This window comes from Aquila chrysaetos, chromosome 9, assembly GCF_900496995.4.
Source record: "Aquila chrysaetos chrysaetos chromosome 9, bAquChr1.4, whole genome shotgun sequence".
Classification (NCBI taxonomy): domain Eukaryota; kingdom Metazoa; phylum Chordata; class Aves; order Accipitriformes; family Accipitridae; genus Aquila; species Aquila chrysaetos.
Window position 1 is genome coordinate 29,836,896 of NC_044012.1, and position 26,553 is coordinate 29,863,448.

General features: G+C 49.5%; 1 protein-coding gene across 4 annotated transcripts in view; it reads right to left on the minus strand.

Annotated features, from left to right (window-relative positions):
* The window catches only part of SGSM1 (small G protein signaling modulator 1), a 49,677-nt gene that overhangs the window by 21,468 nt on the left and 1,656 nt on the right, over window positions 1-26,553 (minus strand). For all 4 annotated transcript variants that reach the window (XR_003924931.1, XM_030025072.1, XM_030025071.1 and 1 more), the window contains exons 3-10: window positions 14,563-14,638; window positions 5,757-5,919; window positions 4,771-4,923; window positions 4,141-4,208; window positions 3,470-3,615; window positions 2,869-3,000; window positions 2,175-2,299; window positions 100-167 (exon numbers count right to left, since the gene is read on the minus strand). Coding sequence is in view for 3 of the 4 variants with exons in the window: in XM_030025072.1 (XP_029880932.1) it covers window positions 100-167; window positions 2,175-2,299; window positions 2,869-3,000; window positions 3,470-3,615; window positions 4,141-4,208; window positions 4,771-4,923; window positions 5,757-5,919; window positions 14,563-14,638 (931 nt within the window). In the remaining variant the exon portion in view is untranslated. The remainder of the gene's footprint in view (window positions 1-99; window positions 168-2,174; window positions 2,300-2,868; window positions 3,001-3,469; window positions 3,616-4,140; window positions 4,209-4,770; window positions 4,924-5,756; window positions 5,920-14,562; window positions 14,639-26,553) is intronic.

A 26,553-nucleotide genomic window follows, 5' to 3' on the forward strand; every position in this document is an offset into this window, starting at 1 on the left:
GCTGAATCAGAATATCCCCATAGGGGCACTCCCCAAAGATGTAATGAAGCAAATGTCAGGGTGATAACACCCTCCAGCAGCCCCCCACTCTGGCCTTACCTTGCTGGTGACAGTGCAAATAGACGATCTCCTCCAGGCGAATAGTCATGGCATAGTCCCAGTACACGCTGGAACAGAGAAAGAGGGGAAGTCGTGAGCTTCAGGGATGCAAAAGGCTCTGCTTCTATTCACATCAGCTCCAGATCCTGCCTCCAGCTATCCTGGCACCAGGGGAAGCTGCAGAAAGGATGAGGTCCCAGCAGCAGTGCAACTGCCATGAAGCCAGCCTAAGCAAGTGACAACATCCCTCCAGAACCAGTAACTGTCCCAGCCACTACAACTCAATCAGGGCAAGTCCAGTGCCACCTGCCCCGGGCTGTTTCTCTATCCTCACGTTGTTCCCAGATACGGACAATGTGCCCGTGGATCCTGGCAATTGCCAGGGATGTGGAGCCCTGCAGAGCTGAGCACTCGCCTCTGGGCACCACGGAAAGGACTCCCTGCCCTGCTGCGGTGCTAGGAGAACACCATGAACCTGGTAGGAGCAGCCCCAGAGCCCCAAGGGAACACACAGTGCAGTCCAAGCCTGGGCTGCTGCTCTGCTGAGCTCCTGTCCCCAAGGGAGGGGGAAATAAACCCTTGTAACTTGTGGGTTTTTTCAAAGCTGAAAATAGATTTAGTCTCAGTTGCTTCTGTTCGAGAACTGCGCTCCCTTAGCAACGGCACCTCAAGGTGACTGAGCAAATCTAGAAAATGCTGGAGGGCTTCTGGTCACCAGGCAGGGCAGAAGGCCAGAGAGATGCCAGGAGGAAGTCAGGGAAGGGGGTGTCTCCAGGAGACATGTGGCCTCACGCAGGGTTTCCTTTCTGTGGAGAGCCTAGCAAAAGCACTGCTCTCTGAGGGTGTCAGCATTTAATAACATCCTACTTCTTTTCAACAAAGCGAATTTCCAGATTTTGAGCAGCATCATCTGCCACTTCACAAAAATAACACTTAAAATAAAGGCCTGATAAAATGGCTTATGAAGACAGTTAAGGACGGGAAGGGGTGCGTGAGAGAGATTCCTTGAAGATTCATACTTACTTTGTCATCTGACTCCTCTCTTCCTTGGTCACGTCTTGACACTGGGAAGTTTTAGAGCTTAGGCTGATGCCCAAGTCAAGAACTCAGAAAAGTAGTGTAGAGATGAAAATAGCATTTTAGGGGGAGGGTACCAGGCATAATGGAATGGCCCAAGGGCCAAGAAGAAAGGAGATGAAAAGAACACAGGTAAACAAACCCCCAAAAACTACAACTGCAAATAAACAAAACTGAGAACAAGTTTTGCTGAAGAAGATCTTTACCCTAGGTCAAAGAATCAGTGTCCTAAACACTCCAGCTTTCCTGGAGCGTTAGCTGGTGGAAAGGGATTTTGTTTGCTTTGTTTCATTTCTCAGGCAAATTGGGACCTGGCATGATTCTGTAGTTTGTTAAAAGGATTGCACATATCAAGAGAAACGCCAGCAGTCCATAAGGCAATCCCAGGCAAAAGGGCATGGCCATACACCTTGTCAAGCAAACTAAGCAGACTTCAGGCCGCGTGGAGGAACAAGCTCCAAGGACTGTGTTAAATCCAAGCGACTTTGAATACCTGCACGCAGGGTCTGCTGCAGACTGCACCAAAACAGCACACACTCTGTTACCCAGGTATGATTATCTGGGAACTGCTCATGTTCCCTCTCTCTGCCAATACTCTTCCCGTGTTTATGAGCTTCTCAGTTCCCCAGATTAAAATAATCACAATAAACCTGAAAGCACTGTGTAGGGTGTAGAGAGGGCATTCTCCTGAGAAAATCTCTGAGGGCAATAAATGAAGCCACTTTGCATCTTTCAGACCAAGCACCCCCCAGTTCCCTTGCTGAACACTTCCCAGCAGAGATGGGCAATAGCACAGCATCTCACACTATCTCCTGCAGCCCACCTCTCCCACCACCTCAGGCCTCCTTCCCCAACCCTTCCCCTGTTACTGACTCCAGGATGATTGTTTTGCTCTGCAGTCACTCACTGATGGCCTTGGACACCAGATCCAAACTCTGAACCAGGAGAACATTTGCCTCCCCTCTGCCCCATGCTAGGGCACACTCGGAGCCAGTCACCTCCTCTCGTAGTCCAGATCGCCCACAGAGCCGTTCATCAGCTGGTTGGGAGTCCACTTCAGCGCCATGATGTCAGCAGTCTGGTGAAGGGACAGATATCCCGGGATCGCCTCCATGTCATCTCGCTTGAGAAGAGAAACACAGAGAGAGAGTGAGCTGGTGAGAGCAGGCTGGAAGATGCCAGAAGCATGAAGCACCACCTCAGGCTACCAGAGGCTGAGCCATGCCCTGGAGCACAGTCCTGGACCATAACACAGCCCTGCCTGCTGCCCCTGAGCCCATCCACTCACCAACGGTGAGAAACCTACAGTAGCCCTGCAAAACCTCCCAGCAGAGACAACAGGACACCTCACCAGCTTGGAGAAGGGCCGAGAGCAGCTGCCCAGCTGAGGCAAACTTAACAGCTCCACCTAAGCAGTTTGCACTTCATTTATTTGACTACAGTAAGCAGGAAGGGACAGAAGGAGGCGTTTTGTGGCCTCTGGTCAAGAGAGGGCAGGGAGAGGAGCTTGTTTCTACTCAGGCAGAAGCAGAGCTCTTCCATTCCACTGGGAGGATCCATACCACCAGTCACTGCCTTCCCAGATTAAAAATGAGCCTGTGCTTTTCTCCATCAAAGAGCAACTTGGGACAGAATTACCCAGCAGGGAGCAGAGCGGCATTTTAAAGCCCAGATGCCCCAGCAGGTACTTACTGGCTGCACCAGGACATTGTTCTTGCCATAGAGGAGTGTGGCTCGGGAATTCTGGTGCAGCGACTCCACGTAGTCCCTGGCAGACAGCGATGGCCGGTCATCCATACTGCCACTCGAATGCCTTTTCTGAATCTGGAAGAGATCCACCTACAAACGTGAGGTCAGCACAGATGCCTCTTGCTTTCAAAAAGCTTCTCTTGAAAGCTCATTCCCTCCTCACTTATACACTTAAGAAAGTCACTACTAGAAATCTTTGCCCCTGTGCTCTCTAAGAGGATTCCTGGCTCTGGCCAAGCTCAGTTCTGTACTTAGAGAAGTCCCAGGAGTGTGCTTTGTTTGCAATAAACAGGGCAGACTTCAGCTGCCTTTGCTTTTCGTTCACACATGAAGTTCTCAAAAGGCAGAGACCCCACGACGCAGTGCCGCATGGGTCCTGCAGTCTCCCCAGCCCTTGTTCCCAGCATTTCTGTCTTGAAGACTTCAAGTAACTGCACTTTTCAAGCAGATGGAGCCTCAAGCCCTGGTGAGCGCTGCCTGTGCACCCCAGGAGGAGCACTGTGAGGGGCTGTCACACTCCCAGCCTGGCTGTCCCCCGACTCACGCAGAGCGCCGGGCGCTTGGTGGGCGAGTCCTGGCGACAGTGCGAGCTGTGGATCCGGTGCCTCTGAACCAGCTCATCAGCTGAGGGGTCTGTCCAGAAGTGGTCAGCAGTCTTCATCTTTGTGTATTCTAGTGCACAGGGCCCCACTGCGCAGAGAAGAAAATTGTAAACACAAGGAAGTCATTGGTGTTGTTCCAATGACTGTGGTCACCTCTCAGATCCCCAGAGCCCAGCACCTCAGAGCAGGGGTGGTAGGACAGCAGGCAGCAAGCACCCGGCTCACCACATATTGCTGCATTGTGTAACAGCGGCAAATAATTCAGAGGGGTCAGCTGGCCCTGGCAGTGAGCAATAACCCACTGCCTGACTGGTCACGTCCATACTGAGCCCTGTGTTGCAGCACTGCACTGCTTCCCAGACCCTGGCTTCAGCCCTGGTTTATGCCCATCAGCATTATTGAAGCCTGTGCAAGGAAGGGAAACCCTCAAGCTCAGCCTTGCAACTGTCCACCTGTACGCACTGCTCAGCAGCCACAGGGCTACCTGTCCAGGGTTATTAAGTTTTCTGAAGTTCTTCCTAGGAAACAACTGCATTTCACATCCCGGATCACAGAGCTGGGAACACAGGTTTGGAAAGCAAGCTATCAAAGTAGGGTAAGAGGAAAGTGTTACCCAATAAAGATGCAAGAATTGGCCCATCCACAGGATCCATCAGGAGAGCTTCTTTCTCATAGTACTTACTAGAAAAAAATAAAAGAAAGCAGAATGCTGTAGTATTTCAACCCCTTGGGGCTACAAAATGATAGAGACAGTAGTTTAAATGCCCTTCTCTTTCTGTATTGCTCCTTGATGGTGAAAGGGCAAGAAGCCCTTAACAGGCTGTTTCTGCTAGCCGTGAAATTCCTGGGAAATTGATGCCCTCCTGCAGCACATTGCAAGCATCACCATCTCCTAACAAAGCATCCCCAGGACTGTAGATGACACCTCACCAGGACAGGACACCTCAGCATGCAGTTTCCAGAAGACAAGGACAAGGACAATGCAGTCCCTGACAACCCAGCCGTCAGCAGAGCAAGTGTGGCCTGTCTTTATTTTAGGGAGTGTATGGTGGCCACCAGCAGCAGGGAATCAGTCAGAGTCCCCATGATAGGCACAGAGTGACATAGCTTGCCTGTCCCATGCAGGGACTTCTCTGGCCCACTTGGACACAGCTCAGCTAGGAACACCTCCAGCACCATCGAAAGGGGCAGATGCTGGCAGTGAGTTGGGACGGGCAAATGGTTGGCCTGTGCCAGCACTCACCTGCTGTTTTCTACCAAGTAATGCACAATTTTATCCAAGACCTTTTCAAAGAGGGCTGTGCGGATCCAGAGGTGCTTGATGGCTTGAGGAGACAAGCTGGGCAGCTTCGGCATCTTACGCACATTCTCCGGAATGCCCTGGACTTGATTTCGTCTTTAGAGGTACAAGGCAAAAGACAACAACATCACTGGCTCATCACTGAGCACTGCAGGAGCCCAGGGCACTCATGGCACCTTGTGGGGCCATGAGGCCAGGGTTTCAGTGGTGCTGACTGTGGTGGCTGGGGGATGCCCAGGGAACCACATGGGGACAGGGCTCTGGAGACTGCTGCCTTCATCTGTTCCACCCCCTACTCCAGAAGGCACACATCTACATTTGAAAAATGAATTCACTAAATCAGTTTCCCACTGTAAAGGCACCCTAAAACAAGCCTCTGCCTCAGCAGAGTCCTCCAACCCACACACCTTTTCCACTGGTGCCTGAGGACACCAGTTCACAAGCAAAGCAGCTTATCTTAGGACAACATAAAGACTCCTGCCCCCAGGTAGCTGCTCCATCCATCTCCCTGGTTCCTGTCCAAGGATGAGTAAGCCACTCTCAAACAGGAGTTGAATTAATGCAGGTTCAAGCCCTGCACATTGAGGCAAACCAAGTTTGGTTCCAGTTGGCTTAGTGCACTGGTCCATAAACTGTTGACAGTTCAGGAGCAAACACGCTTAGCTGTCCCTGAAGCATGAGACAAGGGGCAGAGGAAGTAAGAACTTGTCCATCCTAGCTTAAACCACAATCACGACTCACAGTCTCCTAGAAGAGCAACCAGTTCAGTCAAGATATCAAAAGCCCAGGACAGGACTCTGCTCCACTGAAAAAGCAATTCCTTCTGTAGAGGCTCAAGTTGGGCATTGCGATCCACAGCCATACCCAAACTACAGACCCACACCAAAACACGAGTGACCTGTGGGATAATAGCAATGCTGGTGCCTTACGCATTCTCAATGAGCTGCTCCAGGTCTTGCACTTTCTTGCAAAGCTCCTCTGCCAGAGCAAAGCTCTTTCCCACCTTCATAAACAGAGCTGCTATCTTGTTGCTGCGCAGGAATCCTGCTGCCCTCCGCTTCAAGCCGTACAACACACAGGCTTCCACAGCAGCTGCAACAAAGCAAAGCTGTTACTGAAGCAGCAGGCGAACTCGGAGCTCACATCACAACAGACGGTCTTCTGCTGCATCCATGACCTGACTCCACATCAGAAATGTTTCCCAAGAGGAAACCAGCGCCATGTTCTACTTCTGCCTAGGCAGAGAGATTAGGGAACACAGATGTCTTTTGACCCAAAGCAGCAGACAGTGGTACGGCTTTTCTGACTGCAGAGTCATCAGTTGTGTTGACTGTGTAGAGGTACAATATTAGTTTTGCAAAACAGAAGAAAAATCGAGTCTGGTGAAGTCTATTAGAAGTTCAGCTAATCTGAACAAAACGACTAGCTTGATGGAAGTAAACATGAACTGTGGGTGTGCCAAGATGTAAGAACTTCAAAGGAAAGTTAACTTGAGCCTGCTAAAGTAGATCCAGGGTCTCCCTGAAATCACCTGAGAGGGACCGGTCAGGCAGAATAAGTTGCCTTGGACTGACTTATCTGACCAACCGACAGCCTAAAGAGACCTTACTAGACTGGTGATAAAATGGGAACGTGCAGCTTTTGGACCACAGAGATGGTACCTCTGTGCCACCAACAGTGAGCAGTCTGCGCTGACGTGCCAAGCTAGCAGCCTGGATTAGGATTTATCAGGGCACTTTGCTCATTCATAAAAACAGAGCGGGAGAAAGGACTTGGACCGCTTTGCTCACAGCCCTTTGTTCTGAAAGTGTCAGGATCCAGCTCCACTACATGATACTCTGAATGCAAACAAATCAATGCTAACGCAGGGAAATCTCAGCATGCACGGAGGTTGCATCCTGCTTCCAGGTCTGTGCCAGCACGATCGCTGTTAGCAGAGCGGTGATTTTCCCAGCAGAGTAGTGACCAGCTCATGGCGTGGCAGTAATCGCATGGATCAGGAGCTGCCAACAGCCTGCTCATACAGAGTCACTCAGGTTAAGCCTGTGGGAGTAAACAGTTTATCTGTAGTTTAACAGCTTGGAGCTAAGGGTGGCTGTACACCACACAGTGATACATCTGGCTCTGCTCCCTTGGTTAAAGGGACCTGAAGCCATTTCAGGTGACCAGACTGTCTATGGGGCCAGCAGCCTCAGCCAAGCCCCTGGGACAGAGAGCAGGCTTCTGCAGTGTCATTGGGGAGGGCACTGCCAACAGCACACCAGACTTGGGATCCCTCTGCAAGCTCAGCACACGAGTCCCTCTCCTTTCTCTCCAGTGTACTGATCAGTCCAGCCACCATCATTAACCAATGGACTAGATGGAACGATGGGATGTAAAACTTCTCAGACAATATATTTTAAGGCAGAGAACATCCCCACCTGGCCTTCAGGAAAATGTCCTCATCAGACATGCAACAACTAACAAGCAAGTGTGCTGCATCTTCTCCAGGTAGGATAATTGCTTGGCTATGCAGACAAACAGGCTGACATTCTCCTCGCAGGTTTCTTGCGGATCATAGAGAAACCAAACAACTCCCTGAAGTTTTCCCTTTGGCCCAGACTGAGGGATGGAACAGGAGATTTCGCCCCCTGTCCCCCTGTGCTGGGATGGTCCAAGCGAGAAAGAGAAAGCTCAGGAGTGAGAGACAGGTACACTGAGGACTTCTAAAGCAGCAGAGGAAACGGCGCAATTTTTTCACAAAAAATCTCACTGTCCACGCAAACGTTTTCCTGAAAAACCTAAATGCAATAGAGAACCTGGGGATAAACCACAGGCAATGCCAGCAGCTCAGTCTGTCTTCGGAGACCCTCCCAGCTCGGTGGTGACTCAGTTGGCTCCTGGCAGCTAGTACTCAGCAGTTAAGTCCCCGTGCAGGGCTTCGCCTAACTCCCTGCACTGGGCTCTGCCAAAAGGCAGCGTCAGGCACTCACCAAACCATAGTGAGTGCCCAGAAAGCACCAGCTGCCTGCCCTCTCCTGCCAGGCTCCCTGCCCAGGCACGCAGCAAGCGGGGAGCCAGCTCTGCTGACAATGGGAGACAGAAAGATGTGCACACGTACAGGCTCCACTGGCAATCTGTTTGCCAGAGTCCCCTGGGAGGGCTCAGGATGGATGTCTAGTGTCAAACACAGACTTATTAAACAGGCTGATCAAAGCACTGGAAAATTACACGGACCCACAGTTCTACAGGCTATTGATCTGTGTCTGACAACAAGCTTTCTGGCACACTGGCACCCCTCCTTCCCCAGGAACCCAACGCTGCAGAGCCAGCTGCGCTGAGCCTGCCCTGCAGCGGCCCAGCAGATGCCGATTCGCCTCTCGCTTGGAAAGCCATTTTTTTCCTACAGCTGAACAACTCTATGGAGACATTTTAAAAGATATTTCATGCAGACCCATCAACATCAGCTCCCAGGGCTGAGAGAGACTCTCATTAGCTCTGCCTTTCTTAGTGCTATGCCCAAGTTCACCACCAAGCAGGCAGGGCGGGTGTGCAGCATCTGAGGTGCTGCGAGACATGTCCTGTGCTAACAGCAGAAAAGCAACACATTTGGGCCAGCCGAGTCCTGCTCACCCAATACCAGCCATTCAGAGCCACTGGATGGATACCTAGTTTTTAAACAAAGCCCTACACTAACCCTCCTGAAGCCCAGACATGCTGCAAATAGCATGGCCCATGCACGATGGGTCTTCATACCTGTCCCAGAGGATTATTTGCAGCTGCAAAGTAAGACCAGACTGCTTCATGGCTTTGGGACCAAATGCGAGAAGACCCACCCCTCCCTCACACACTCAACTCATCCCATCCCATATCCCTTCATTCATTTGTTCTGTGCTCCAAGGCTGAAATACAAGTGACAGACACAAACAACCCTACCTGCCTGAGACTGCATCCAGTCATGCCCATTTTACAGTGTCCAGTCATGGAGCAGGCATATCCCAAAAGCTCAGGCAGATCTCCGCTGCTAAGCTCCCACAGTGGAGTCAACCCCAGTCAAGTGAGGCCAGGAGCTAGCTGGAGTGGAATTGCAAGCAGAAAAGCCACAGCTTTGTTTTGGGAATGTAAGGTTATGCCAACATACAGCTGAACAAGAAATCACAGCAGCACCTTCAAAACCTGGGGACAAGTACCCCCTCTCCACTGAGACTGAACCGAGGGCGAGATCTCTGTGGGACCACACTGCCCATGCCAGCACTCTACCGATGGAGCTGGACTTCAGCCCCAGTGTCTGCTGCCAGCACTAGGCAGGGCACCATCACCCTCTTCTCCAACTTGTATTTTTGGGGATTTCACGGTTCTCAGGCAGCCATCTCCAGCTCTTTGCAGCAAGAGCTAGCCTGGCTGGGCTCCAACGCTCACCTGGTACACCTGGGCACCGGAGCTGCTGGACATGGTGCAAGAGCAGCACTGGGTTTGTGGCACTCCCAGCTCTGCCAGGCCATCAGCTGCCAAATCAATGTATGCTGCCCAACAGCAACTTATCAGGGCCCAGTTTTCTGCCAGCTGCACATGGTAGCAGGAGGCCAGCAAGACAATGAGCCCAAAAAGCCCCTCGTACGCCAGAGAGAAAAGTCACACAAGCAAGCCTAGGGCAGGCAGATGAGGTCTGCCTCTGCTGCCCACCAACATGCCTTAGCAAACAAGGCACCGTCTTCCTCTGCTGGCCCCTGGACTGCCAGACGGTACTGAGCCAGGAGATGGCACCCCACCCGGGCAAGCACAGGGCTGTGCGAAGCAGCCCAGCCGAGGGGCCACCGCAGCTCACAGCACCCCGACAGACAACTTCTGTTGGGCACCAGATGCTCGATGTGCCATCGGTTCCACTCTGAATTTCCAGCAGACGAGTGAGGGAACTCATGCTCGCGCAGAAGAGCAGCAGATCGCTTTGCTCACGTCACGGCCAGTGCATCACACCTCCCTGCCAGCTAGGGAGCAGCACACGGGAGAAAACCCAGACTGCTGAAAAGCCTCCCAGCACGCAAGTCATCAGCATCTGTCCTCAAAACTGTAGCTTGAACCTCTCCAAAACACTACTCCTGCTGGCAAAACCACACACAAATGCGCAGTCTCCATAGGAAAAACCCTCCCTGTGCTCTCCCAAGGGCTCAGAGGCTTGAGCATACAAACTAAGAGCACCTTGTCCACGCTAAATGCAGGGGTAATGGTAGTTTCTTTTTTAACCTTATGATTTTTTAAAGCCCAGATCATAAGTTGCCTACTGTCACCACTGCAAACAGATGCTGTGAAGAGACTCTCCCCATCCCTAAGGATATAATCTACAGCAGAGACACACGGTGCAGGGTCTCCACAGCTACACCCAGATAAGGTGGGAGTTTTGATTCCTGGCAAAAGACTAAAGATATTTCTGAGATCCTGAGAGTGCTCTGGCCTGGCACAATTCAAACCACTCAGGGGTTGAGAACGAAGGCAGTCTCAGCACTGATGTGCAGAACAAGCCCCTTGGCTCATGCAGGCCCCCAGCCCTGCCGCCAGCTCTCCATCAGCCTCCCAGGGCAGCGTGAACGTGACAGATGCCAACTCGCGTTTGTCTGCTTCAAACCCTTCCCTTGCAGGCAAAACAGGGCAGCTGGGGGCAGCTGCCCTTTTCTGCCAGACCACTGGTTTCATCAGAAGGGGTTTGCGGTACGCTGGCTACACAGAGGATGAGGAGGGCTCAATGAGGAGGGCTCTGCGAGGAAGGCAGCTCTCCCCAGAGAAAAGGGCAGCTCTGCCTACCCAGAGCCAGGCTTGCAGCAGCATGCTCTGCTTGTCAGGAAAACAGGTTATTTATGAGCTCACCCGGCTCATGGATAGCCACAACACTGAGGAAGGTGCACATATTCAAATGAGAGCGCAACAGCAGACAGACCAGAAGGTGTAGACGCCAGAAGCCAGTGAAAGTGCAGCAGCATCATTCGTGCCTGGATGCCTCAGCTCTGTGTCGCAGGAGGCTATAAATAATTCCAGGCTGCGAAGCCTCGTGCTGCACAGAAAAGCAGAGAATGAGTCACACCTTGAAGTCTGTTCTGCTCTTTCGATGCCATTCGGTCGACAGCGTATAAAGGCACACAGGCCTGAAACAAGCATCTGCATGTCTTTTATGCGAAGGCCCAGGAGAAAAGGAAGAAGGCAGCCTCTTTGCTCTCCAAAGCAGAAAAGGAGACCTCCTCACAGCTCCCTTCTCTTTCTTTTTTGTGCCTGTATCTGTGGATGCTACAGCTTTATTCAGTGGCGACAGTGCTGCACGAGCCTTCTTGGAGCAACTTCTTCAAAAGCTAGTTTTTACCAACTTCTGTCATTTTCTTCCCAGCCTCCAAATTAGCAAGCTGCCCTTCAGCTATCTGTAAATTGAGGAGTGCCGCTCACCCTCTGCACGCTGTCTGCTGCATTTGCTCAGCAGCAGCCACATGGCCCCAGCCTGGGCGTGCTGGAAGCGCAGCTGACTAACTCAGCAAACATCTCTGCTGAGAGCGACAGGCACAGCAAGCAGATCAGGCTGCAAACGGGAACAGGCTGCCACCCCCCTTACCAGGAAGCCAGGGCTTGTGGTGTCAGAGCAGAGCAGCAGAGAGGTTCCCTGGCACCTTCAGTCCCACGGCTGAGCCACAGGATGACAGGGAAGTTTCTTGGTTTGCCCTTTAAAGAAACTGCTTGCAGGGGACAGCCAGCCTCCTTCCCTTAACACAGCTTCTCTGCAGAAAGCAGGGAAGGTTTGTCAGCAGCTCTGTGCCCTGCAGAAAGGAGTACAGATTGCTTCTGCCATCTAAGTGCTCTGCAGAGGCAACTGCTGGCCTGGGAAGGCCCCTGGTCTCAGGGGTTCACCACTGCATGGCAGCAAGGGACAAGGAGGTGCCGGAGACCTGCTCCAGGACCAGCCAGGCATGTTCCAGAGGCCAAGCTCTGCACAGCAGTGTCCCCAGGGATTCCACACAGACCTCCAGGACCACGACAAGCAGGAAGGCCGTGGCTATTGGGAAGGCTCAGGCCAAGGGAGCCCACAACACCACCTCCACAACATGGCAGCGCTGGGCCCAGTCTCCGGCTCTGCAGCCACCAGTGTTGCAGCCTGCCTGCTCAGCCATCGCTCTGCACGTTACCATAGACACTACCACGGCAGCCGGGAGCAGGGAGAGCCGGCACGTGGGGGATAGCACAGGCGCCAGGGCTGCAGAATTGGTGAGTGGGCCGAGAGGGAGCACAGCTTCTTCCAGCAGAGCTACAATGATGCCTCCTCTGTCTGTCTTCTCAGCAGAAATGTGTGAAACGGAGAGGGCAGCGGGCAAGCACCGCAGCCTGCTAAACCACAGGGGAGGCACAGCTTCCTCCGCAGCGGTGCACGGCCAGTGAGTGTGTGAGATCAGACTGAGCCAGGAGGAAGGGCAGCACCCACCTTGCAGATGAAACCTCTACCCATGCCAGGGGCACAGGCACGCACGCCGCACTCCCCAAAAGCCCCTTCCAAGCAGGGACAGACGCTGCGCTGTAGGACAAGACAACCTGCCCTGGGCGTCAGCGGGCAGAGGGAACTCCAAGCACTTCCATCAGGGGTCCAGCGTAGGAACCTTTTCTTGCAAAATTCAGGGAGCATCCCAAGGAGGGAAATTCCACTGATTTTGGTGGATGGAGCTTCATCTCACACGTGCAAGAGGAGAGGCACAACAGGGTAAGATACATCAGAATCACTAGCCCGCAGCAACCCACCTTCAGCAAACTACCTCCATCATTTGCCCAGTGCTGTCAGTGACCAGCAGCGACAGCTTTTGCATCCACATCCCCCCAAGAGCAGTACCTGGAGGGAGAACCACTGCGTCTGGCAGGAGTCTGGCAGAACGGTCCATTGCAAAGCTGACTGCTGCTCCATATAACACTGCCAAGGGAAGGGGCTATAAACAGATTCAAAAACTAAGGCACCTCGGAAAACCACCATTGTGCAAGCCTACTACCAAGCTGCAGGACAGCAAGGGACTTGCTCTTCTTCCATAGTGGTCACTGGTGTCTCCCAAAACCAGTATCCTACTCTCAGACAGCTGCTAGTGAGGAGATAGAGGCAGATGGAGGGCACCAGGCACCTTGCCAAAGCATGCTCTCGAGCTCTGGGTGAGTGGGTAAACACTTGAGACTGACAGAGCTGCCAGGGCACAGAAATCACAGCTCACATCTCTGATTAATGGTGTCCCTTTGTTTCCTTGAAGCCCCCATCTGGCTCCAGCTCCATCCCACCTGTACACCCAAGGGGCCAAGGAATTTTCTTATCCATGCAGCACCTAGCACAAAGGGCCTGTTCCACAGTCAGGGCTACAACCACCTCACCGATCCAACAGCCTGAAGTGCTTGCCCTGTTAACAACACAGTAAGACTAATTGGTTTCTGCCTAGGTTTGAAATTCAAACACCCCCCAGTCCACCAGCCAGGTCTCCGTACTTTTGCAAACACTGACCCTGGTAGCACTTGGCGAATTGGACAGCTGAAGCTGCGGAAAAAGCTGTTTTACCTGGGCATTGTCCAGGCAGACGCTTATTCTCCAGTTTGAACAGGTGACCAAAGGTGCACAAAAGGGCCAAAAGAATAGAAATAATCTCATTTTACCACCTTGATTGCAAAGTCTCCCCTGATGATCAGCAGTGATCTTATTAAAGGGCAAAATTCTGTTTTCATCTGTCAGAAAAGAGGTGGAGAGCCAACATGTTGGGCCATTAGCACCACTCCGTGGGCTGGTCCAGCCCCCAGAAACCTTCTCTCGTGCAGTGCAGCTTCTGAGAGGAGCCTGGGCACTGCTGCCAAGCAAGCTTGCCAGCCACACCGCACGTTACTGCATCACAGTCGCAGTTTGGGCTGCCACAAACCGTGCTGCTCCACGGGAGCTGGCGGGCTGCCCTGAATGCTCCTCCCGGGATGCGCTGGCCTGCCGAGCTCTGCACCAGGCAGGGTGCTGAGACCTGACCTCAAACTTGTGACACGTGCCACCAGGAACAAGGCTGCTCTCTCCTGCTCCACACTACCTCCGAGATACAAACACTCGTCCTTTCCTGCTCCACAGTTCTTGCCCAGAGTCCCCCCAGCATGTATGGCACACACAGTCCAACAGCTCTTCAGGGAGGTTTTTAAAAAAAAGCTTTTCCAAGATTTTGATGGATCCATTCTGAAACACTTCCACATTTACAAAATTGTCACACCAGTAGAAAAAAAATAGGTGAAAAAAGCAGGTTAAGTGAAAAGCACAGCTGCCAGAAAACAAGCCGGAAACCAGCACAATATCACAGCAGATCTTCCATAAACTCCATTTAAAATTCTTTAGCAGCCTTCAGCCTCTCTGCTCCTGCACTCAGGCAGACTGAAGACTCCCTTCCATAAATTCCTATTCCGTAATAGCAAAGAAATATTTGGACTTGACAGACTTTCTGTTGCATCAATTCTCAAGGGAATTAAGAGATTATTTCTAGTATTTCTTAAGTGACTGTATACACTGCCAACATCCCTCCCTCTTTTGACACACCTCAATATATTTCAAGCCCAGAGCAAAGGCCTCAGGGACTCAGACCATTGCCAGAACAACTCATCCTCAGGCACTAACCACCTCCCCAGCCCCAGAGCTGGAGCGTGCCTACCACAGTCCCTGCACCAGGCAGGGAAGGGTCAACATGAAGAGGGTGCTCCAGCCCCCCAATTCATGTCAACATGTCGCCACCAGAAACTCACCACAGAAGGAGATGATGTGGCTGCTGTCCTCATGCACAAACTTCCTTGTCACCGCCTCCTCCATGATCTGCTTCACCTGTTGAACAGAGGCCTAGTTAGAGAAAATGTTGAATTTCAACCATAGACCAGAGTGAGGAGACCCGCGATGGAGTCGGCATGAGGTGCTCTGCTTGCTTCGTGTCTATAAGGAAACCTCTTCTGCTCTCCGAGTTCTCTAACTCCCTCAAACAGCACAACAGGTCTCACAGAGTATCACTGCATCTTTGCTTGTTGAGCATCACCAGCTATTTCAAAAAGTCAGGTATAAAAAAAAAAGGGTTGTTTTGTTTTTGAGAAACTTCAAAGTAAGAAAACTATGAGCAGAGAATTAACTGTGGGAATCAAGCACCATTTAGATAAAAGACTTCTTAATAAAGGTAACCAAATCTCATATTCAGTGCTTTTACAGTATTGTTATGTTCTTTCATTTTCTGGGGATTTGACAAATTTCATGTGACATAGCTGTCCCAAATGACTGTAGCTATCTGTCGATGCCAAAGTCAATGAACACCTGGCACCAAATGTGCCCAGGAATGCTATTTGCATAGCAATGCAATCAGCCCTGCCCTCCAAGTGACTGAGTCTGTACTGCTCATGACACATTACTGGCACTCATTTCAGTGCAATTAATCAAAGGAAGCTGTCGTGTAGGTTGCACATCAGGGGCACGATTAGGGGAAGAAAATAAATAGGAACCCACATAAATTAGGAGCATAATTTTTGCATACACAAGATGGGAGGTCAGACCTGCCAGGTAAGCAGGCTGCAGAGGACAGATTCCAGCTTTGGAGAAGCTCCCAGGACTGCCTAGCTACTCCACAGCAGTAGCTCAGAGGAGCCTAAGGAGTCAAGGACTACCAAAGCAAGAAATCCAAGTACCCCAAGCACTGCTGCTCTTCCACTAGTACCTGTTGCTGCCAGCACTGACACGGCCCAGCTTTCCCTCTCCCACTGAGAGCATCCCTTTTGTAGCATACAGACCTCTCAGACCGGTTTCGGAGATATGGCAGGGTCACCCTGTAAAGAAGTGCTAATGAACTTAAAGCTGTCTGTTACACATGCCCTCAGAGCCAGCAGGTACAACACGCTGCTATGAGACTGGTTCCCCATGGCTCAGCTTTAGCAGCTCCAACAGAACAGGATTATTCTGCAGGGCTCGCCCTCACCCTTTGGACACAGAGCATTGCTCACAGTACCTGCAGCCTCAACAGATGTACCTGAGCCAGCTCTCAGCTCTCCAGCCCGCCTTCCCATGCACACTGCGTTGTTTGCTTGGTATTTTGGAGCTAGAAAACTGGGCTAGGCCGAGCTTTGTTCCAACCCTACACAGCAACTGCAGGTTGCAAACTTGAGTCGCTTATCAAAGGAGAGGATTTTTTTTTTAAGTGCCTTGACTGCCTATTTCCAATGACCAGCTTCCAACACAGGTTGCCAGCAGACTGTCCCATGCCTTGCTGAATGTCTCCTGTTGGAAGTACGCTGTCCTCCCGCTGTGTCTCCCAGCGCTCCTGGGAGCTACCTTGCTGATGTGCTGAACTCAGTTATTGTCTACAAGGAGGACGGTGAAAGGAGCATCCGAACACATGCCGCTCCTAAACAGTAACGGTTCAGCTACTGTACTCAACAGAGATGACTTCTCCCAGTGCCCACAAGTTGGGGGAATACTGCTCAGGGTGCTCTGACTTTCAGGGTGGGATTCTGCATGAAATGCCCTTAAAGCTGGATTATGTGGGGGAATATGGTCCTGCGATCAGGGCAGAGCAGAGCAGGGAACACAGAGCAGCTGAGAGCTGCCTCGGCTCTGAAGCAACATCATCTCCATTTGCCCCCACACTTCTGTAGGATGAAGGAGCTGCACACAAGAGATGTGGAGTTTAGTGCTCAGGGAGGTTTGAGCCTTGCTCAGAAAGTGCTGGAGAAGTAGGTGTTATTAATGAAGTAGGCAGCCCTAGACTGATGGCCCCATGAACCACCATAGCTCTGCCAGCTGCCATTCTCCAGCCACACTGCTTCCTCGACACCATGCCCACCACAGCCTCACTGGCAAAGCTCTGCCAGCTCATACCAGCAGACCATAGGATCTGCTATCCCTCTGCCTGTCCCCCCCATCACCCCACAGCCCTGATGTCAACACTGCAGCCTTTCCAGGCAGACCCCAGCTGTCCTGCTCCCGAGGTGCTGTGCCTCTTACAGCCAGGCTGCCCTACCCTGCTTGGAGCACCGGTGACTTCCATCCCCAGCTGTCACCCTGCCTAATCCTGCCGAAATCAGCAAAAGTCCAGCTGAATGTTTGGCCCTTAAATGTTCAGTTCCTACCTGTTCTTCTTTTTAAATGCAGAGCTGCCAGCATGCCTGGATCTCATCTTCTAGTGCCTCTATAACATCTTGCTTTTCACTCTTTAGTTTCAGAAAACGCAGGGGAAAGGGTTCAGAGTGCTGAGATGTGGGTGTAAGAGAGGCTCTGCTTATCAAGATGTTCTCTCTAAAGGCACTGGGAGGAGGAAAAAACAGCAGGTCAAGACTTGACCGAGCAAACCTTATATGTATAAGAGACCTTTAATGGCATCATTTGGGGAATTAAACTCCTTTGAAAGATTTAATCAAGGTCATTCAGGCACAGCTGACAGCTCAATAAAGGAAATCCTTTTACGAATATGGATTAACAAAAAAAGTCATATCTAAAGCCAAAAGCATCTCTGCATATCAAAACAATCAGGTCAGCTTCCAGCGCCGCTCTGCTCCAACTTGCTGGGTGACTAACAGAGCCTGCTTGTGAACTCGGCGGGAGCAGGACTTGCACAGTGATTTCACCTGTATCCCAGCACTCAGATGAGCTGACAATGAGTCAGGAACTCGCAGCAGGGAACATCACTGAGATGGATCTTGGGACTGGAGGTGGCTCAGAGTGCTGGAAATTCACCTTGGCACAGCACAATACAGCTCCTGCAGCTCCTACATCCCAACTCTTCACTCAGAGCAGCGACTCCAGCTGCAGGAACACCCCAGGCGCAGAGGTCTCCACTTCCAGAGACCCACAAAAAAAATCTCCCTCTTCTACCTCAGTGCTTTATTGTGGCAAGTGGCCCAAAACTGCAGCTGTCCCCTATCAGGGCACCTTCCTGCAAGGCAAGGCCAGGTGAGGTTAGCAAGCCCTTCATTTCATTACACCCCACGCATAGTTTTACCCCTTGTACTGTTGCCATATGCTGAGCACCACGGAAGGGGGCAGCTGCAATCCTCAGGCTTCACAGCTCCAGCAGTGTTTTATTTTAAACTTTAACAACAGAAGGACCACTATGAAACAGAAACAGGGACAGAGCAAGTCCCAGCAACAGGAAAGGAGTCCCCCTCTTCCATTTGCTGCATTATAGCAAGACCCATCCCTTGACCCAGGCTGCAGTGGTGAATTAGAGACAGGAAACAGCACACACTTATTGTCCAGCAGCAACCAGTGCCCAGGTGCACACCAAAACAGAGTTCCTCCTTTTTGTCCACCCAACATTACAAATGTCCAACAAAAACATGCCAATGCCTGCTTTTGAAACCCTGATCAGCCCAAGAACCATCACCAATCAGGCCCTTGTTGCAGCCCTGGCAGAAAGGTCCAGCAATGCACGCCTTGGGGCCCTCAGGGATTCCCCAAAATTAGGCTCTCCCAGCAGGTTGAGCTGTCTTCGTCCAAATGGCTTATGGCCCTCACCTGGCCGGGCTGAGCTTCCTCCGTCAGCGGGTCATGGGCACTTCTCTCTCACATATCCAACTAATTACTAGAAAACGATGAACACACAGATATAAAATGTACTCTCACAGCAACACTGGTATTGCCCGTATTTTAATCCCCTCAAAATACATTTGAGCATCAATGCACATAGCTACATAGTTACCAACTTCTGATTAAATTAGGAACGTATACAAATTTAAGCAGTATATTCAAATATTTGTCAGCCACCTTTCGTCCAAGCCGTCATCTCACTGCTCTGACGCAACGCCCGCAGTCACACCTACCACAGGACTGGCTTCTGTGGGGCACGGACCATCTGCTTATCCAGTGCCTGTGGAGCAACCAGCACAGTGGGACTCCGGCTCTGACTGGGCATCTTGGTGCCAACACAGCACAAACAACCTGCAGTCTCAAGGCACACAAAAAAAACCTTCCAAGAGACACAGTTTAGTGGAAAATTACTCATTACAAGAAAAAAAAAAAAAAAAAGCACTGTACTGACTGAGGTTATCACACTAAACAAAATAAATCAAAGATATCTAAAGAAACAGAAGTGGAAAGGGCATTGCAACAAGGGCACTCACCCGACATGAAGTGCTAGAGCAGAACTGGAGCAGCTATACAACTACAAAGCCCCAATAGGTAGGGGCCAGACAGATAGATACAGTCTCATAACAGAAAACAAGTGTTATATGGAGAAAGTTTTCAAACAAAACAATCTTACATTTGCCCATAAATGGACATGGCTGGCATCTATCTGTAGGACAGCTCCAATCCAGAGAACCCCAAAACTCTCGACAGGTCTCCTATGCTGTTGCCTGCAGATCCCGAAGGACTCTCCCACCCGGACCCCAGCCCCCCCACAGCCAGCTGGAACCACAAACAGTGCAACAGCAGCCATCCGCCACAGTGCTCCCGGATCCTCTCCTGAAAGCGAAGTGGGTTTGTGACACTGCGGGGATGGAGAACGCCTGCTAACCCATGTTTGGCTCACTCCATAGAGAAGACTTGAACAGCCTCTAAATATGCTGCATTCCAGCATTTTAATGCTAATTTTCATATTGTAGCCAGAACAATCTCAACAAATGAAGCTGCCCACTCTTTATCTAAAGCCAGTCTAAGGAAAATGAGATGTTTGCTCTTCTTTTATTAGAAAGGAAATTAAAACAGCAACTAATAATTCAGCTGTAGGTAAACTCAAGAGGAATATCATAAAATATTCCACAAAAATAAAAACACTTCTCCTGGCTCCAGCTGTGAGCACAGGACAAGTCACCCCCTGGTCTGGGAGAGCAGGGTCACAGGGACACCCCACAACAAGGTGTCCACACAAACCCAACAGCATCAATTGCAGTTCCAAAAATACAACAAACAACAGGCTAGTCTCGACATTACTGTCTGACTCACTGACTTGTGAACAAGTGAGCTAGTCCTTCTTTGTTTCATGTGCATGTCTGAATAAGGAAAACAATTTTTTTTCCTCTTTGTCCCTTCTCCAAACCTGGATCCAAGAGCCACAGGAAATGAGAAGAGTCCTTGGGTTATGCCATGAATTGGGGCCATCAGGAATCCCAGCACACCCACTTCAGACCAGGGATTTGAGCTTGCACCCCCATACCTCCAGTGAGGCTCCGGATCCCAGAGGTCTCAGCCTCTCCTTTGGCTCCCCTGGGCCTGGCCAGCTCCATCGCAGCCAAAACATTGCTATTAAAATTTTGTTTGACACACTGCTTCCCCCCACCCCCGCTTCAAAAATAAATGAAAACAAAACCTTACCTATCCAACAGTCCCCAGACCCCAATGAGAGATACAGGCTTAGATCTCTCTGCTGCAAAATTCCCAGGGTTACGCTTCATCTGAAAGTCCAACTTTCCCATAACAGAGCTTCATAACCGTACCCAGTCCCAGCTGTCATTTACATTGGTGGAGCAAGCCAAATATTACAGCAGTTACAATAACCACCGAGGTGCAGAGATCAGGAGCAAACCAATAACTCTGGGTTTAATTAGTCTAAGGCAATATTGACTCACAACTCTGTTTTACCTGACTGGATGTTTCCAGGCAAGTCACCATACTACCTGTATTCCAGATGCTTACAGTCACAATGTCCTCTGCCACGCTTCTCGCAAAGCCTTTCGCTGGTTATTAAGGCATCTGTATTGAAGCGCAGCATCTCCCATATATTTGGCCATGCTCGTAACTCTGTGGAATTGTTTATAGCAAGCCAGATGCAAACAGAGTGCCCAGCTTGATCCTTTTCCGAGTCCTGTTTCAAGGTGAAGCTTGGTCACTTTGCCAAAAGGGCTGCAGAGCAGCAAGCTCTGTGCAATACGGCTGCGGTGACACTCCCAGGCATGGGCCTGTTTGCTAGACCCAGCCTCATGGGTCCCCAAGACAGGACCCTGGCAGATGGTCTCTGGTACGGAGACACACAGGTAACCGAGCAGTGAGGCCAACAGCCGGGTGCTCAGACTCCTTTGTCCCCCTCCAAAGGGGCAAAGCAGCCAGACACTGAAGCATGTAGGGCCAGAGCAATGGGAGAACAGAACCAGGTCTGGTTTCAGCCCTTGTAGTGAGACTTTCCACAAAGAGAGTCACTTCATATAAGTAAAAGCTACAATACAATAAAAGCCTCCAGTGATTGAGTTGGTCTTTGCTTTAGAAACTGCTATCAATCTGGTTTGGTCAGAAACTGTAAGACCTTCTGCTGAATGTTCATGTAACCTGCATCCTGAAAACAAAAGACTTACAGTAAAAAATATAGTGGAAATTAAGATGTCTTCTGCTACCTCTGAACATCCACCTCTGCATGGGATGTCAAGGATTTGGGTGGGATGAGATGATGCAACACCAGAGCCAGGAACCTGCACTGCCTGTATCTTCTCAGTCTCCACCTTGCCTAGGAGGGCAACCAAGCACCAACCATCATGGTGCCAGACAAAACTAGTCTGCTCACCAGAAGCACTGCAACAGCTCTGAAAAAACCCAGCAGATACAGGAGCAGCCTTGGAAATCCCTCCCCCTTCCCATCTCTTTTTAACAGACTGCAGGAAGATGACTCCTATCCCAAGAAAGAGCATCCCAATAAGCATCCAGCACAAACAAGCACTGTCTTCTGGATCTACAACTGCTGCTTGTCATTCAAGTCTCTTCACTAAATCTCAGTGCATTTCTTTCCCATGAACTTGTTTAATCTGCTCTTCTATATGTTAAAAAAAACCAAAACTAAACAAACAAACAAAAAAAACCCAGACACACCCCCCCCAACCCCACACTGATGATATAGGCTTTAAACTTGGTTTGCTTTTGTATGTCCGCTTTTCAAATTCTTTTATGAGCTGGTGTTTTCTCATTCTCATTGCAGTCTTTAAGTGCTGCTTTGACTACATGTTGGAAGTTAATTCTAGCACTTAAAAATCCCATTTTACGTGTCAGTTTTGGTGCAACAAGTCCACGTGGGCACTCCTTGATGTAATCTGAGCATTTCTTTAATTGCTTCTCTGAATCAAGGTCTCTTTCCAGGAATAAGCTCTGGTTAAGCTCCACAGGAAACAGTTTCCCATACACTGTGCAAGACTTGTCCACGTAGCACTACAGTATTATCGTTTCTCAGGTGTTATAAAATGCTAAAGGATCACTTAGTGAAGCAGATGCAATATTAGGACAGTCCTAGGCATGTTCGTATTTGCAAGGACAAACATGATTCCCTTGCCCCACAGCTCCAGCAGTCACACTGCAGGGCTTTGCCACCAGGTCACCCAGTTAACGTTTCCCCGCAGAAACACGAGGCTGGTTTTTGTCTCCAGCTCTTAGGTTGGCTTGTACCAAAGGTGGTTCAGTGTCCCAAGGCAAAGCAAGTGCAGCATCTCTGTTCAGCTCTAGGACACAAAGACATTACCCCAAACCCCAAGTCCTCTACTTCTGGACTGTCTACTCCAGTGCCCACAGAAATCTCTGTGGGGCACAGCACGCTGGGGATGGTGGATAGAAAAACCAGTACATTCAATCACACCACCTGCGCTGCAGCTAAAAGCCACTTTTTCAGCTAAAGTGGAGCTTCTCAGTCCAATACCTTTCACAAACCAGATTTATCTTCTCATTTGAAAATGAAATGTCTGCCTATTGCCTGCCTTGTTGCTACAGCATCCTTTTTTGGCAGACTTGTTTATAAAATTCACATTATCAAACTCAGTGTTGCAAGATACAGTTTCTTATCTTTCCAGCAACAAACGCCCTGATTATTCCAAAAGCAGGTGCCAGACAGACTTTTCCAGCACCATCACAAGTTGCAGCCAAGCTCTGCCACTTACCTAAGTTTACTAGCTGACCACTAAGTAATTCCAATTAATTGTGCTCCAATCAGTTAAAACACTGCCAGCTTCAGAGTACATGCACTATTTACACAAGAGACTTCAAGGACTCTCGCCAGCCATTTCAATGGACCACCGAGAACACGGCCTCCTCACGGGAGGACAGCACAGGGACAGCTCCAATGGCACCATGCACTTTACATGCACTTGCCTTTAAAGCCGTTTGGCAGCTCCATATTCTTGCTGCCACAGAAACATTTATCACAATCCTACCAACTGAGACCTTTGGCTTTTATAAAAGTCTTATTTAATTATTTATCATCGCTTACTAAATAAAACATAGCACCTTCTGCAGCTGAGGTATCATCTGCATGACACGTGGGATTTTCAGACTTTCCACAGGAACCATGTGTACTCACAGCTGGGAACTGGGCTGAGCCTCCTTGCGGGGGTAAGGAGGAAGAAGGTGGTTATATGCATTAACTCTGAATATTTGGACAGTTTGCTGGAAAAGAAGACATTAAATAGAAGGGTCCATAATGCAACATTGTACCTTGGGGGAAACAGGAATGATCCCAGTGATGTATATTTGCGGACAGTATTTTGCACCAGACTTTCTTCATAGGGCATCAACTTTTGGCCAAAAATCCATACATACAACACTAATTTAAGATCACTTAAGATCATGTTATAGCTGGTTCTATTCCTGTTGTGCTTGTCAAACACAAATTTCCATGCCATCTGTTGGCACTGCTGGTACTGCTAGCTGTAAGATGCTCAATAAAGACACTGCAACATTTCAGGAAAAACTTTAGTCATTTCTCTGTTTTCAATGCCTGATCTCAAAGCTTTACCCTGTTTTGTTCTGCACCCATCAAACCACAAAGCTTCTGTTTTCCAAGGTGCTAAATGTTACGCTGACAAGCGTTTTGGATTCAATTAACAAACGTGGCAAAGACTGACACTACTCGCACTGAAACCAAGTGCAACTTCCAGCCCCGAATTGCTTTGAAGTCCTGAATCTGTGCAAAAACAGGTATTTCCATGGCGACAGCCAGGACGCCACAAGGAGAAGAGGATGACATTTTGGCAGCAGAGAGGAGAAGCTGGGTGGGGAGGAAGGAGGCTCCTCTGGCATACAGATCTCATCTCCCTGTATGCTGAGAAGGAAGATGAAGGAAGGAGGAAAGCAGCACAAAACCTTTTCTGGGTATGAGAGATCAAGCCAGGGGGTTCTGGAGTATGAGAGCACTTCTGCACACCACTGCTTTTATCTTCAAAAAGAGAGAAAATGGTCCCCAGTGATTAGTAATACTCTTTTCAGAAGAGGTCGATGCAGGCAATCGAGAAATGCTGCATTAAAGCTGTCTGTTTACTTTTGATATAGGAACATTTGAAAAAGGCTGACCTGGGTGCTTGAGAGGCATCAGAAAGTCCCTCTGCAAATAGCAGCTTTCATTACAAACATGCAGCTTATCATCCTCATCTTCATTTTGCCTGAACAGTTTTGACAGCTACACAAAGGCCTTTTTTTTTTAAATTGGCCTTGAGAACATTTAAAGCTATCAACATTAATTTTTCAAATCCTAATAACATTAAATTAATTTACAATTTTCTACCAATCCAGAATGAAATAGCTGGCATTGACACCCGCAATCTGATATTTTGGAACCACAGGCATACATACACGCTCCAGAAAAACAAACCCAAGCTGCAAAAATATTGCTCTTACCAGTCATTCTGTGTTACTTAGCCACAAACTAGACAATATGGCTGCGTAGCAGGGGCACATCATTTAAAGGGTGGGAGGAAGAGAGACTGACTGTTGTCCCTATGATATATGATGATGGAATTAGTCAAATAGCTCCATAGTGACAACCATTCAAGCTATTAAAAAAATAAAAAATATATCCGACAGAAGACCGTGGGACATCGACAAGCGAGCAGGCTTTGGTCAGTCAACAACAGTTTTTTAAAAAATTCTAAGAACAGGCAGCAAAATGTTCAATACAGGCACAGCAGTTATTGACGAGTAAAAGACTTAAAGCTACTCACTGAGTGGCAGGTTAAATATAAACTAAGTTTGTGCAGAAGAATAAGCAAGACAACTGTTTACTTTCATATTCCATTCAGCTTTTCACACAACTAATTTTCCAGGCACAGTGTAGTACAGCCTGTGTTTCACAGGTAACACCTGCTTCCCCACCTATTCTTGTATGCACTGCAATTACCTAGAGGTAGTCAAAAACATACCACAGGATTCTCTTCTATTAAAAATGAAACCTGCAAAAGAAGGGGAGGGGCATGGGTTGCAAGAAGAATATTTTTAGTTGAAAATCCAACACCTTTTTAAACCTGGATATTTCAGGCTTTGGTTTTTAAAGAAGCCTCATTGCATCTGATAAAAACTCTAAAAAAAAAAAAAAATCAGAGAAGATTTGGTTATGCTTCTTATCCCACATAACAGGAAACAGGATTCCTCAGAAAGTCATACTTCCACTCCTTCCCTTGCAGTCCGCTGACAAACAGTCAACTTTGCAGCTTTCAGGATTAGTTTGATTTATTATGACTATATGGGGGGGACAGGGAGGGAGAGGAAAAAGACGGTGGTAGCACAACTCATTTCAGCCTGTAAATCTACTGCAGAACAGCACTACTTAAAAATAAAAGTGCATTAACCACGGCAACAACCAAATATCAAAGTCCAGTTGCTCACTGCGGTGCTTTGGGTAATGTCAATTTACTGTTTCTCTACCTTCTCTAATCAGACCTCGTCTTCACAATATTTTATTCATTCAGTTATCACACTAGAATGACAGATGTGGTGTGGCTTCCCAAGTACGATCCATGGCCATCGCCAGTCTCAGTGGTGTTCACCTGCACTTGAGGACCCCAGCAGATCACACAGAGCCATGGCTGAAGAAAAACCAGACATGGTCTAATGAAATGAAAATATGCAGTTTTGTGAAAGGTAAAAATTCCAGGATGGGGGTGGGGAGGGTGGGGGGTGGGAAGAGAGAGACTTCTGCAGTTGGCCATTTCTACCACTCCTTGGGAGTCTCTACAAGCTCCCAACTTAACCTGAAGTCAGTCTAGGAGAGGAATTAAAAACAAAAGCATGAGCAAAATGGGCCTAGTGAGCAGGGAGCAACAGGCAAAAGAATGCCCCACCAGCTCCCAATTTCAGGGATGTTGCTAAATAATTAACTACATAACCGACAGGATCGTGTTTCCCCAGGTTTTTTTAAATCCTAACAGAGCAAAGCCCAGGTGGAGAAAGGGCAGAACATGGGTCTGACATGGAATTCCCCTACCTGTGTGGCTGTGCACAGGCAGCCCCACCTCGCTGGACCAAGGTCCCTACCACGTCTCACTACTTCCAGCAGGCACTGAGCTGGGAGAAACCTGAAGGAAAGTGCCTGTGCAGGCAAAGAACCCACATCCACACCAATGTCCTGAGGCAGAGCCCAGAGTGATGAGACCACCAGAAAAAAATCTCGGCTCTGCGTCAGCACTGCCCTTGCTAAAGGACTGCTGGAGAGATACCAGACTGTGTCAAACACCTATGTCGTGGCACCATGATGCATTGGCTGGTGGCATTTCACCAGGGCAGAAGGGCTTTCCCCGTACACTACCTCTCTCCTTCAATCTTTACTTGCGTTCACCAAACCCTCGTACACTACGTTTATTTTACAAAAAGCCAGCAGAAGGGCATGTCACAACCCTCAGCTCTCCTCCCCTAGACACAAGCTGCACTTTCTACAAGCACACAGCCCCTGGAAGGAGAGCAAAGGGACAGAAGCCTGGTACTGTATGCCAGCACGGAAGATGCTTGGGTGCGGTGACAGCCTGCAGAGGCCACAGTGATCTCCAGAAGGAAGCTCCCGTCTGCTGGCTGAGTGGTTTAACCAGCACACCGAT